Consider the following 12,798-nt stretch of genomic DNA (forward strand, 5'->3'; position numbering starts at 1 on the left):
AGGGGGTTCCAAAGAGGATGGATCTAGACTGTTCTCAGTGGTAGCTGATGACAGAACAAGGAGTAATGGTCTCAAGTTGCTGTGGGGGAGGTTTAGGTTGGATACTAGGAAAAACTTTTTCACTAGGAGGGTGGTGAAACACTGGAATGCATTACCTAAGGAGGAGGCAGAATCTCCTTCCTTTGAGGTATTTAAGGTCAGGCTTGGCAAAGCCCTGACTAGGATAATTTAGTTGGGGATTGGTCCTGATTGGAGCAGGTGGTTGGACTAGATGACCCCCTGAGGTCCCTTCCAACCCTGATATTCTATGATTCTATGATTCTATGAACTCTCTTGACAAGAGTGGAGTCAAGGGAGCAGGAAATTGTCTTTATATAGCTGAAGAAATGGACATAAGAATTCTAGTAACATGTAATGGCTATTTGCCACACTTCAAAGCCACAGTATGCTTCAAAAAGTTAAACAGTGTCATGCACTTGTACATTTTGGCATTTGTCATATGCAGTTCTATTGTGAGTTATCTAAGCAGTTTCAAATGTAGGGATAACTGAACATACAGTAAAGCCTACCTGATTTTGTTTGTGGAACTTCTTTTTCTTGTCTGACAGCTTCGTGCTCTATACAAAAGCAGCAGTATGAAAAAGCTAAGTCAGTCATACTTTTTTTTAAAGTAAGTAAGAGCCGCGTGCATGTTTTCTTCACGAATAAACACTTATCTTATATTGTGCATGCTGTTATTGTGGAAGAAAGCCAAATGACTAGCCTCTAGCAGTCTATTCATTATAAAGTCTGCAGCAATAGTAATAAGTAATATTGCATCTAGGTGTCAAGTCTCCCCATGATGCACATGTATAAGTTCTATTAATGTTACCAGGAGTTATGCACGTACATCAAGGGATGAAAAACCCTGCAAAATGGAGATTCAAAGCATATGCCGCAAAACCAACAAGGGGGTAATTTTTTAATAGTATAAATTCAGTACTTATGGATATAGTCTACCCTCAAATCAGTAGCACAGATCACAAATAGGTGGATCATTGAAGTATTTTGAGGACTAATACACATCACTGGGGATCAATGGGAACTCACCTTCCCAACAGTGGTTTGTATCAGCTCTGTAATTATTCTATTGAAAGTTCTGAATTGTCAAAAAAGGAAAGTACTGTGCAAATTTACCATCCTTTTACCAAGCATTTATGTTTGCAAGTCAGATACTTAAGCTGAACTCCAAAAGTTCAGAATACATCCCAGTTAGGGTTGACAAGTCTCCTGGTTTGGCAGGGAGTCTCCCAGAATCAGGCTCTATCTCCCAGAGGCTACTGAAGCCAAACCAGGAGATTTTAGGCACTAAAAGTCTGGCAGGGCTAAGGCAGGCTCCCCACCTGCCCTGGCCCCATGCCTCTCCCGGAAGTGGCCAGCACGTCCCTGCTGCCCTTGGGGAAGGCAGAGGGTCTCCACACGCTTCCCTCGCTCTGAGCGGCACCTCTGCAGCTCCCATTGGCCAGGAACTGGGAGCTGCAAGGGCAGGCCCCGCCCCCCCCCCCCCCCCCCCCAGGGGCCGCAAGGATGTGCCAGCTGCTTCCGGAGTGGCGTGCTGGAAAGGGTAGAGTGTGGAGACCCGTAGCCCACCACAGGGGCTGCAGAGACATGCCGGCCACTTCCGGGAGTGGTGCAGGGCTAGGGCAGGCAGGAGCAGCCAGAGGTAAGCACCGCTTGACCAGAGCAGGCACCCAACCCCCTGCCCCAGCCTGGAGCCCCCTCCTGCACCCACAGTCCCTCCGGGAGCCTACACCCCACCCCCCCTCCTGCACCCCAACCCCCCTGCCCCAGCCCTGAGTCCCCTCCAGCACCCAAGCTCCCTCCCAGAGCTTGCACCCCACACCCCCCTCCTGCACCCCAGCCCCCTGCTCCAGGCTCAGCCCAGAGCCCCCTCCCACACTCTAAACCCCTTGGCCCCAGCTCAGAGTCTGCACCCCCTCCCAACCCCTTGCCCCCGCCCAGTGAAAGTGAGTGAGGGAGGGGGAGAGCAAGCAATGGAGGGAGGGGCGATGAGTGAGTGGGGCGGGGCCTCTGAGAAGGGGAAGAGTAGGGGTGAGGCAAGGGTGTTCACGTTTGTGTGGTTAGACAGCTGGCAACCCTAATCCCAGAGCATATGAATAGACTATATGTCACTATGGAGAATAAAGGAGAAAAAGCCTCTTCAGCAGCAATTCATGTTTCCATTTTTTTGTTCACTTGCACGATAATTTCTATCAATTTGTAAGTTGCATGGCATTTTGAAGGCAAGAGAAGACTGAAGAGAAACACTCATTTAAGAACAGACGACTAGCATTGCATAATTTGTAGGAAATAAACACACCTGCCTAAATGAAAACTGCAGCAACCCTAAACACTCACAGCATGGTAGTAGCTAGGCCAACGGCACGCAACTAGGGGCCAGAGCAATTTTTAGAGCAGGAGGATCAGGTGAGTGCTATGTTGGCCATTGTTTCCTTCTCTGATGCCCCCGACATTGTCAGAAAACAGTGAGTACCAAGACATACTCAAAGGTGAACTGCAAAGCTAAAAAAAAATTAATGAATCCCAGAAATCAATGCTAAATGCCTCTGTCCCATCCCTGTTAAGATTACCAGGAATTCCATGATTAACTGTGATTCCACAGAATGATGCATTCTGGGAAATGCCTAGAAAACCAGGAAGTGCCAGGGACTTCACACAGGAGATGATGAATATAAACAATGAGCTAAAATTTAATTTTGTGCTGAATGACCCCTCCTTCCACATGCACAGGAAACTGAATGGGCTGTCAGTTAGGAACGACAATCTAGTATGTTAAATCAAAGCAATAGCAGAGATTAGAATTGCTGGGATAGAGAGAATGTAGCTTTAAGCAAAAAACTAATAAGTTACCAATACGAAGTTTTTATTTGTTAAAAGTAAAATAGTCACACATCCAACTATATTAAAGGACTTATCCTTAGCAAGGTATATACTACATACTTGCTGGCTTTGACTTGACTACAGAGGATAAAAGAAGGTAAAAATGTCACATTTAGGGATAAAGAACAAAGAAATACATTGTAAACATTTTGCCTACTAACTTTGCTCCCTCCCTTTCGTATATTCCCTCCTCACTCATTCTTAGCTGAACCCTTTCACTCCCTTCACATGTAAAGATGCATAAGTAACGTTACTATGGGCCAGATTTACAAAGGTATTTTTTAAAAAAAGGTTGAATTTAGTTGTAGAAAAGGCTGAAGATACACGGATGCTATGGTTTTCCTTCCCTAAGTTTTCTCATTTAACAGTACTTGTAGATATGATATGAGGGTCCCAATATTCCATATAAAAATACCGCAATACTGTATTTTGTATTTTTCCCAAAGCTATTAATACACTGATATAAAAGTTAAACTGTTTTGGACTTTACTGTGGAAATCAGCAGTAGTATATTTGTATACTGAATATCAAAACAATATTTTTACTAGATGTGCAGACCTATGTATCATCACTTTGTGTTGAAATACCATTGTTGTGCAAATTCCTAAACAGTGCAACATAAAGACAAACAATATAACAATTACTATTTAAAGAAAGGAACTCTTTTCAAATATGCACCATATCAATGGGTATCTAATTTGAAAATAGGTCATGCACCAAATAAGAAGCATATTCAAAATAACACACAGGAATTATGCAATAAAAATATCCACAAAAGACTTTATGTTTGATAATTTATTATTATTATGACTTGTTTTGCTGTACCACCTAGAAGCCCCAATCATGGACAAGGACCCTCAAGAGATTATAATCTAAATTACTGATATACGTGATCAACTCTGAGGTACATAGCATCTTCCTAAAGAAGTATGCTCATGGGGATTGTCTGGATCTAAATGCCACCAGTTACAGATTTCAAAATTATTCTGAGTAATAACTGCAATGTAAATTTAGTACAAGAGTGTGAATTCTGAACAGGATTGAAAAAAGCATAAATCTAGAAAGGAGGACACCTCCCTTACCTGATTTTTCAGTGGGAACTGTCTTTTCTTGTTTGATTTTTTCCTCTGTATTAAGAAAAAAGTATAAAAGATAGAAATTCATGTGATGTTAGCACAGGGGTATAACTAGCAATATATTTATAAATTCAGCATATTTTACATAAGCCACCATGATTTTGTGCATCACTTTTATTGTAGAACTGTAAAATATGTATTCTGACTGCCTGGTGAGATATTTCATGGCAGGACAAATTATTAGGCCCCAAGCTTTAGCAATGGGAAAACAATAAGACTCTTGATAGTGTCTTCCAATTAGCTCTCAAAATGAAACTGTTTTTTCCACTTAGCCAGTGATAGCAATTTTGGGAACCCCCCTCCCAAATCTGTGCTGAGCATTTGCTTCCAAAGAACTAAATTCTCAGTGCTCTGGGCACGTTCATCCCTAGCATTGGCTTGCCAAATCCTCTTGTTGCATCAGTTTCTTTTTGGATCGCCCTGAGAGGCCACAAAGAAGTGAGTGAGATTTGCCACTAAATGTATACAATAAATAACTGGCTTATTTCAAAGGGAATTAACACTGATGGAATAAAATCTAGCTCTGAAAAATACCTTTATTGTATACTGAAAACAAAGAAGATACAGAACTGAATGGTGAAACTTTTCAGCTGTCACAAAGTAGTTGGTAATTTCTGTTCATTTACATGCAATTTAGTTTTTATTACTGAACTATATTTTCTTCCCTTGCAATGTGACTGTCAGGTGAATATGAGCGCTGTGCACTGAAACTGACTCAGCTCCATCTCACATCTACCTTTGAAACTGACAGGTCCATTTGGGCACAATGAAGCAGCAGCTATTTTAGATAAAGCAGCTCTTTTTAACATCTCACCTAAATTTTAAAATGTGAACATTTTAACTCCAGTGCATTTCCATTCATCTAGGGTTTGTATATTAACAGTTTCATATACCAATACAGTAGGAAAAGGTCTAAATGACTTTAAAGTTGGACTATACCATCCAAATGGATGAGTGATGGGTGAACCTCAGAAGGTTTGGAGTTTCCATTTGCTTTGGATAAGCACCAAAGTCTCAATGCTTATCTGAGTTTTAAACTGAATGGTTTTTGCTTTCCCTAGTTATGATGGAAGCCTCACAAGAACATTTTCTCCATGAATCTTTCACTATATCCTGCCTCTTCAAGTAAGAATACAGGGAGGACAGCTCTTTTAATACATTTGTATGTTGGGATATTCTGAGGTTAGCGCAGCACTCGATTATAATAAGACTATGGCTGTGACAGTGCTGTGTATTCAAGTGCTTTTGCAAGATGTGCAATGAAGTTAATTTAAGGCAAAGGGCACAAATACACAAATTTCCAGCTTTCTCTCCTGATACAGGAGAGCAGAACACCATGTCTGAACCCTGTATGGCATATTGACATCAAATAGTTCAGCTGAATTAAGCTTTCATTTAGACAGTCACTGAATTAAGACAGTCAAGTGAAATAAAACCTTAGTTTAAACTATTCTCCTAAAAACAACAATTGAGTACCCAGAAATCAAACCATTATTATTTGTATTACTGTAGTGCCTAGGAGACCCAGTCATGCACAAGGACCCCATTGTGCTAGGCACTGTACAAACAGAACAAAAGAACAGTCCTTGCCCCAAATAGTTTACACTCTAAGTATAAGACAAGAGACAACCGATATAGATAAACAAGCAAACAAAGAGACAACAGACAAATCTTTGTGTAGGTTTGAACATGATTTGTTAAGAGTGAGGACCCCTCTCCTATAGTCACCCACCTACCAGATGCCCTTAACCTAGTCTTCCTCAGCTTATGGATCTGCTCATATTCCTGGTGGCAGACCTCCCTGTTATGGATGCAGCCCTCCTTCTCACGTCCAGTCAGATCTTCAAAAGGTGGCTGGATAACCCTTTTACCTGCATCTCTAAGCATTGAGTGAAACCAGGTAGGAAGATAGAGGGACTGGTTTAGGGAAGTCTTTGAATATCTGGGTGCTTACCTAAGCCCAATACATCCCCCAAACTTTTGAGTAGAGGTGGTTGGAAAAACTTTGATAGAACCATTTTCTGTCAGGGTATCTAATACCATTGAAATCAAAACACTTCATGAAGTCATGCTGAGTTAGTAAAAATTCCATTTTGGGGAAATAGTTCTGAATTCCAAAGTGTCCCGTTTTAACATTTTTGGAATGAAACATTTTGATTTTTCATTTTGAAATTACTTTTTTCCCCATTTTTTAAATGCAAAAAAAGTTACAAATTGATCCTTGTATGTTTCCCCTGATTTCAACAGCGTTACACCAGGGATGAATTTGGTTCTCTTGCTTTGGCTGGTCACAACTATATCTAAATTTAAATTTTTCCCTTTTTGGGTCAACATGTTTTTGTACATCTGTTGATTTCTGAGTCTTGTAATACCTCTGAATTTGGTGGCATGAATGATAAGAATTACATTATGAAGCTGCTGTAAATCAAAGTGAAGAAAGAGGCCACTCCCCTTGAGAGGTTTCTTATCATTCAGTCTGCAAGAGCACTCACTGGCACCAGGCCTGCTGATGGGGGAGAGGGGGTAAAGGGGTAATTGCCCAGGCCCCGGGCTATTTAAAAGGGTCCGGGGGCCCCTGGCCGCCGCCAGCAGGAGCCCCAGCCACTTTTAAATAGCCCAGGCAGGCCACAGGGCTCCTAGGTGTGTGTGTGGGGTGGCGACAGCTCTGGGCCCCGTGCTTTCAGGGGCCCCATGGGCTGGCACAATTGGCCAGCGTGGTCAGTCCTGGAAGTGACAGATTCATCACTTCTGCCCTGGGCCCTGCAGCCCCCTAGGGATGACCCTGGGGGCCGGAATTGTTGTCATTGGGCCTGACTGGCACACAGCAGGAAGAAGAACAACGGATGTTTTCAAATAAGTACTTCCAGTCACCAGCAAACAAACTGCCATACTTCTCCAAAGCCACCATGAATCACCTGAGAAAAGATCTCTTATACAAAAACAAATTCAACAATCCATTGGTCTCATTAAGGGTTTAAATTCCAGGGGCTCTAGCCTAGTTTGTAGTTGTGCAAGCTTCTGACCATCCCAACAAAACTTTGCAACTAGATGGTTGTATTGGCTGTGTGATATTCAAGAACCATCGCATTCAGAAATTGAACTACATCTGGAGGAGATATGGCTAACCATTAAGTCAGTGCTGATTTCACTGTGTTCACAGGATAAGTATTCGTGCTGACTGGATGTGTTATATGCAACTGAGCAGCCAAGAAAAAGCCTCCCACCCTCCATCAGTGTGCGGTGGACTGGAACTGGATGGTTTTCATTGCCAAGGGCAGGAGACTGCCTCAGCAGAGGCCACTTATGCTGACATGCTAATTCAACTATCCCATGAGCTGCTGCTGTCTTCGTAGGCTTGACTCAGCTCAGGATCTATGCTGGAGTCCAACCATATAGACCCCGATGGAGGCCCATACAGGTGAAAATTCTGCCAAAGGGGAAGGTTGCAACAGTGGAATGTGGCAGCAACCACCTCACTGCTAGGAGACCTGCAGGGGTCAGAACTACTTACCAAGTGGGTGGCTGGTTAAGTCAAAGAGAAAATCTTAAAGCTGCCCATCCACAAGAGGATGGTGGTACCATTGCACACCCTCTCTTGGGATAAATCCTCCCATAGGATTCAGGACCAGACTGAGGAGGAAAAGATATTTTATACCTCCTTCAACCAGCTTCACTAAATGTGGCCCATAGTCTCCAGTATCAGTAAACAAATAGTAGACAATGAAGTAAAAAACAGATTCTGGATGTTCAAAGACTGGGATGAGGAACATTGCCTGCTGGCCCCTCCCCACAAGAAGGCAGCAATAGAAGATCTCTAAATATCACCAGTTGCTCTACGCAGTAGAATCTTGCAGGGAGATCCTACTCACATCTATGATATTCTACATCTACTAGCCCGCTCCACTGTTATACAAGGGAGATGGGGAAAGTAACATACAAAGAATGAGGATTCCCAATGAAACTGTCACAACCACAACAAAAATGTTTGTTAAGACAAATAGGTGAGAAAGAAAGACCTGTCTGCCTGATGCTGAAGGAACGCATGTTTGTAAGAAGTATATTAGTGAGCTGATTCAAGAAGAGTTTGTTTTTATGCAAAGCTAGTCCCCATGATAACAGCAGCGCTGTCAAACAAGATCAATGAGACTCAAATATCTGCTGTTTCAGGGCCTATTGCATACAATAAGGCTATTCAGCAGCAGCTTAAACTGAGCACCAAATAGCTGAGTTTTCTATCAAACAATCATCTTACCATGGGTTTCTCCTATTGGGCCAGACTGTGAATCCCCTTGCTGTCTCAGTGGGAATATTCATGCAAGTAGCTGCAGCCCAGTGAGAGGAAAGGGATTCACAATCTGGCCCACGATGGTCCTCACAATGGGTGAAATTCACAAATCACCCCAGTGCACAGGATCAACACAAGGCCTACTAAGCCCTGAACTCCTTGTCGGTAAGTGATTCATTGACTGTATGCTGGTGCTCTCTCTTTTGGACTTTGACCATTTTAGGTAACAACTGATTGTGTTAGGGAAAAGCTTAGATGGGGGGATTCCAAATATTTACCTTGGCTCATTGAGGGCCAGGTTATAAACACCTTACTCCCACTGGTGAGGAGAGTCCCATAAATTGTTCCACTGAAGCCAATGGGACTACTTGTGTGAACAACAGCTCACCAGCATTAAAAAGATATTCACAATCTGGCCTCGTGGGAAATAAATTTTCCGCTCCCCTGAAGCAAAACAAACCCCTTCCCTAAACCAGCAGTACCCTCCCCCCCAATTCTGTATAGCACATAAAACCTATTAGAACAGGGCCCTTACATGAACCTTGAAACTGAACACAAAAGACTACCTGGTTTGGCATGGGAAACAGCTTTTTCTTGTTTAATAGATTCATGCTCTGCAAATAAGAAGAACCATAGGATATAGATTACACGTTAGCCTAGATTACGGTATTTCAATTTAAAACTGAAATGCTCCTTCCAAGAACAAACCAGTCCAAAATCAGATGAAAATGTGTAAGTGTTGGTGCCATAATTGCCATGCTAGATTCTGACCTCAGTTACACCAGTATAAATCTAGAAGAACTCCTTAGCCTTCCATCTCACCCATTTCCTACACTTATAACCCTTCTCTGACAAGGAACATGTGAAGATGCCTTCCTCATTCAAATGTAACTTTCTCCATCGATATAATACTTACTGTGTTCACGAGGTTTCACTACTGTCACTAGAAAAAAGAGAAAGAAAAGTATATTTTTAATATGTATGTCACTACAGTGTACGTTTTAGTGAGGTTGTTCTATTTGGGTCAATAACACAGAGCTTTGATCATGTATAAAACAGCCAGCACACTGTGTACAAATACCATGTACATTTGCAAAATCAGAAAAGGAGAGCACTGTCATAACCGAATAGCTCCTGACAACTCATTTTAGGCCAAATATGAAGTGATGTGTAAGACAGTCTAAATTAGGCTCCTGTAAAATTCCCTTAGAACTAATTACACCCACTCTAGCAGCTCATGAACAATTCTAAATTGGTGGCAATTTAGAACTGGGCAAAAATTTTCGCACAAACCTTTCTTTGGGGGAGGAACTGCAGATTTGTCAAAACCAAAACATTTCATGAATTCACATCAATTTTGCCTGATTGTTTCAGTTGAACAAAACCAAAAACAAACTTCTGAAAAAAATCAAAATGTTTTGACTCAGGATTTTCCAAAATGGATAATTTCAGGGTTTTTAAAATTTTGAAATGACTTTTCATTTTGAAATGTCCTTTCATTTGGTTAAAAAAAAAAACCAACCAAAAACATTTTAAAGTGTTCAAAATCTAAACAAAAAAATGTCAAACATTTCAAATGCCAAACATTTCAAATGCCAAACATTTCAAAATTATTTGTTTTTGATTCAACTCAAAAACTTTTTTTTCCCCCCGGAATTGCCAAAGAATCCAAAAATCCATTATTCACCCAGCTCTATGCCAATTACACTGCTGGCTAGCTATTGGGGGGTGGGGGTGGGGGAGTAAATTTCATTCCACAAAGGGGTGTAGTAGTGGCTTCATTATGCCTCCATGGGTTCACTCCCCATCACTAAACTGCAAAAATGTTTCCCTGAGTGCTGTATTACCCCAGTTCATTGGAGAACAAGGTCATAGGGTTATCAGATGTCTGCATATGGTTCAAGAGAGCAGTTGGAAAAGTTGCTGGCGAATACGTTGGTCCACACATCACATCCTAATGGGGACATAGTCTACCATGTAAGGTTTTAGCTTCCCCACTGGTTAGGCTATATGCTGCAATGCCCAGCAACAAGTAGGCAGGGGGAAAACAGTGCTCCTCTTAAGTAGGCCAGCAAAGCAAGCTGCAGAGCAAGTCCTAACCAGGAGTCGAATGTAACATGTGATCTTAGCTGGTGTAAATGGTGCTACTTCAATTTACACCAACTGAGGACTTGGCCCCTTATGATTCGCAGGATACCAGGCAGCACTCAGCATAGTTTTTGCACATGGGGGGAGAAATACATGTTTTCAGTGTGAAAAATTCTCTGCAGTTCTTTTTCACTCTCAGAGTGAAATACTAAAAGAAATCCAAGATTGCTGGGCTTATTTCACAGTGAAGCAGAAATGTGTCTTCCTTCACAGAGCAGCTATGCTACAATCACCCATTCCCCACTTGTGCCTGCTGTTGTTACCCTGGATTAAAAGAGACAGCAACAGGAGCCAATACTCAGATCACAACAGAAATAATGGAGCATTTTGTGCTAAGAGGGAACGTAGGATAAGAACTCTAAGTGGTGGCAAGCACGGAATGAGCAATGTGAAGGAACTTAACATGGTGACAGAAGATATCAGTACTCCTACAGCCCCATTTGTCATGGCTGTGGAATTCACATACCAAAACATTTGGCCCCTGCAGTGTTAAGCTACAGTCTTTTTACAACAATCTTTGAAGATGCTTGCTGCACATCTCTTATTCCAGGGGTTCTCAGACTTTTGTACTGGTGACCCCTTTCACACAGCAAGCCTCTGAGTGTGACCCCCCCCCCCCACCCTTATACATTAAAAACACTTTTTAATATATTTAACACCTTTATAAATGCTGGAGGCAAAGCAGGGTTTGGAGTGGAGCCTGACAGCTCATGACCCAGCCATGTAATAACCTCACGACCCCTTCAAGGGTCCCAACCCCCTGTTTGAGAACCCCTGTCTTATTCTGTTATGTACATTAGCAACATACTTGGTAGTTTGGCCTCAACTTTTTTGCCTAAAAATATAAAAAAAAAATCCATTTTCAGTACAAAATAAGCTTTCGATAAATTTTACTGTATTAGATCACACATTTGAACTCTGAAGGTGGAACTCAGACTGTATGATGCAAAAAACCCTAAACTAACAAAAAACAAAATTCCTTCTCAGCTATGAATTTTAACTGAGCAAATTAAATTCAGAGCAAGTGTCAGTTTAGAATATTAATTTATGGAGCTGAAATAATGACTGGTGTAACCATAACAAGATAGCATTTATAACACTAAGTACTATAATTAACAAATAATAATAAATTGTTACAGCTAGGCAAATAAAACACAAATACTGATTTAAGAACTCTTGAAATTCATCAAATAATTTGATGGACATTATTTGATCATGTCTATAATCTCAAAAATAACGGTTTATTATAGCACAGTCTACCCAAGGTTCTCAAATTATCTTCAGACATTAAGAATTCAGCCTTAACAGTCTTGTGAAGAAAGTATTATTTCCATTTTACATGATGGAGGATGGAGCTAGGCTGTGCTCAGTGGTGGCAGATGACAGAACAAGAAGCAATGGTTTCAAGTTGCAGTGGGCGAGGTCTAGGTTGGATATTAGGAAAAACTATTTCACTAGGAGGGTGGTGAAGCACTGCAGTGGGTTACCTAGGAAGGTGGTGGAATCTCCACCCTTAGAGGTTTTTAAGGCCGGGCTTGACAAAGCCCTGGCTGGGATGATTTAGTTGGTGTTGGTCCTGCTTTGAGCAGGGGGTTGGACTAGATGACCTCCTGAGATCTCTTCCAACCCTAATCTTCTATGATTCTATGTGGAAAAACTGTGACACAGAGAGGTTAAGTGACTTGCCTTAATTCATATAGGACTTGCATGTCATGATCAGGAATAGAAATTGCGTCTCCTGAGTGAGGTAGGTAACTGTGTCCTTTTCCACATTTGACTGATGGAAAAAGGCAATGACACTTACCCAAAGCCAGAGGGAGCCAGTGTCAGAATGGAAGCTGAATTTTTAAATTCCTGATTCCCAGACTTATGCTTTAACCTTTGGATCATGCCTTTCTCTAATCAAATACACCAAATAATAATTAGATTGGTCAGGAATTTTCCATCTGAATGTTATTTGACAGAAAATGCAGTTTCTGCAAAAATGATATTTTACACAAGAAAATTCTGATTTTGCTGAAGTGTTTCAATTTTCTGTTGGGAAAAATCAAAACAAAATATTCAGTTTTGGGTCAAGTTTACCTGACTCAAAACAATTTACCTGACTCACAACTTAATCAAAATGACATGGGTCAGCTGGACATTAGCCCGTCTCTGCCAAAGCTGCCATGATGTCTCAAGGAAGTTGTAATTCAGATGCCCCACACTGACATTCTCTTTTATAGGCCATCCTCTTTGGCCAGAGTATACCTCCCATGATGCACTGAACTGCCATTGTGCATCATAGGA

At 41.5% G+C, this 12,798-nt stretch overlaps 1 protein-coding gene across 1 annotated transcript in view; it reads right to left on the reverse strand.

Annotated features, from left to right (window-relative positions):
• LOC119565715 (triadin-like) overlaps positions 1-12,798 on the reverse strand; it is a 147,066-nt gene that overhangs the window by 31,382 nt on the left and 102,886 nt on the right. Inside the window, exons 24-29 of the mRNA XM_043543140.1 lie at positions 11,318-11,344; positions 9,278-9,304; positions 8,928-8,975; positions 4,023-4,067; positions 3,001-3,018; positions 570-617 (exon numbers count right to left, since the gene is read on the reverse strand). Of these exons, the coding sequence (XP_043399075.1) occupies positions 570-617; positions 3,001-3,018; positions 4,023-4,067; positions 8,928-8,975; positions 9,278-9,304; positions 11,318-11,344 (213 nt within the window). The remainder of the gene's footprint in view (positions 1-569; positions 618-3,000; positions 3,019-4,022; positions 4,068-8,927; positions 8,976-9,277; positions 9,305-11,317; positions 11,345-12,798) is intronic.

Source organism: Chelonia mydas, chromosome 3, assembly GCF_015237465.2.
Source record: "Chelonia mydas isolate rCheMyd1 chromosome 3, rCheMyd1.pri.v2, whole genome shotgun sequence".
NCBI classification, from domain to species: Eukaryota; Metazoa; Chordata; order Testudines; family Cheloniidae; genus Chelonia; species Chelonia mydas.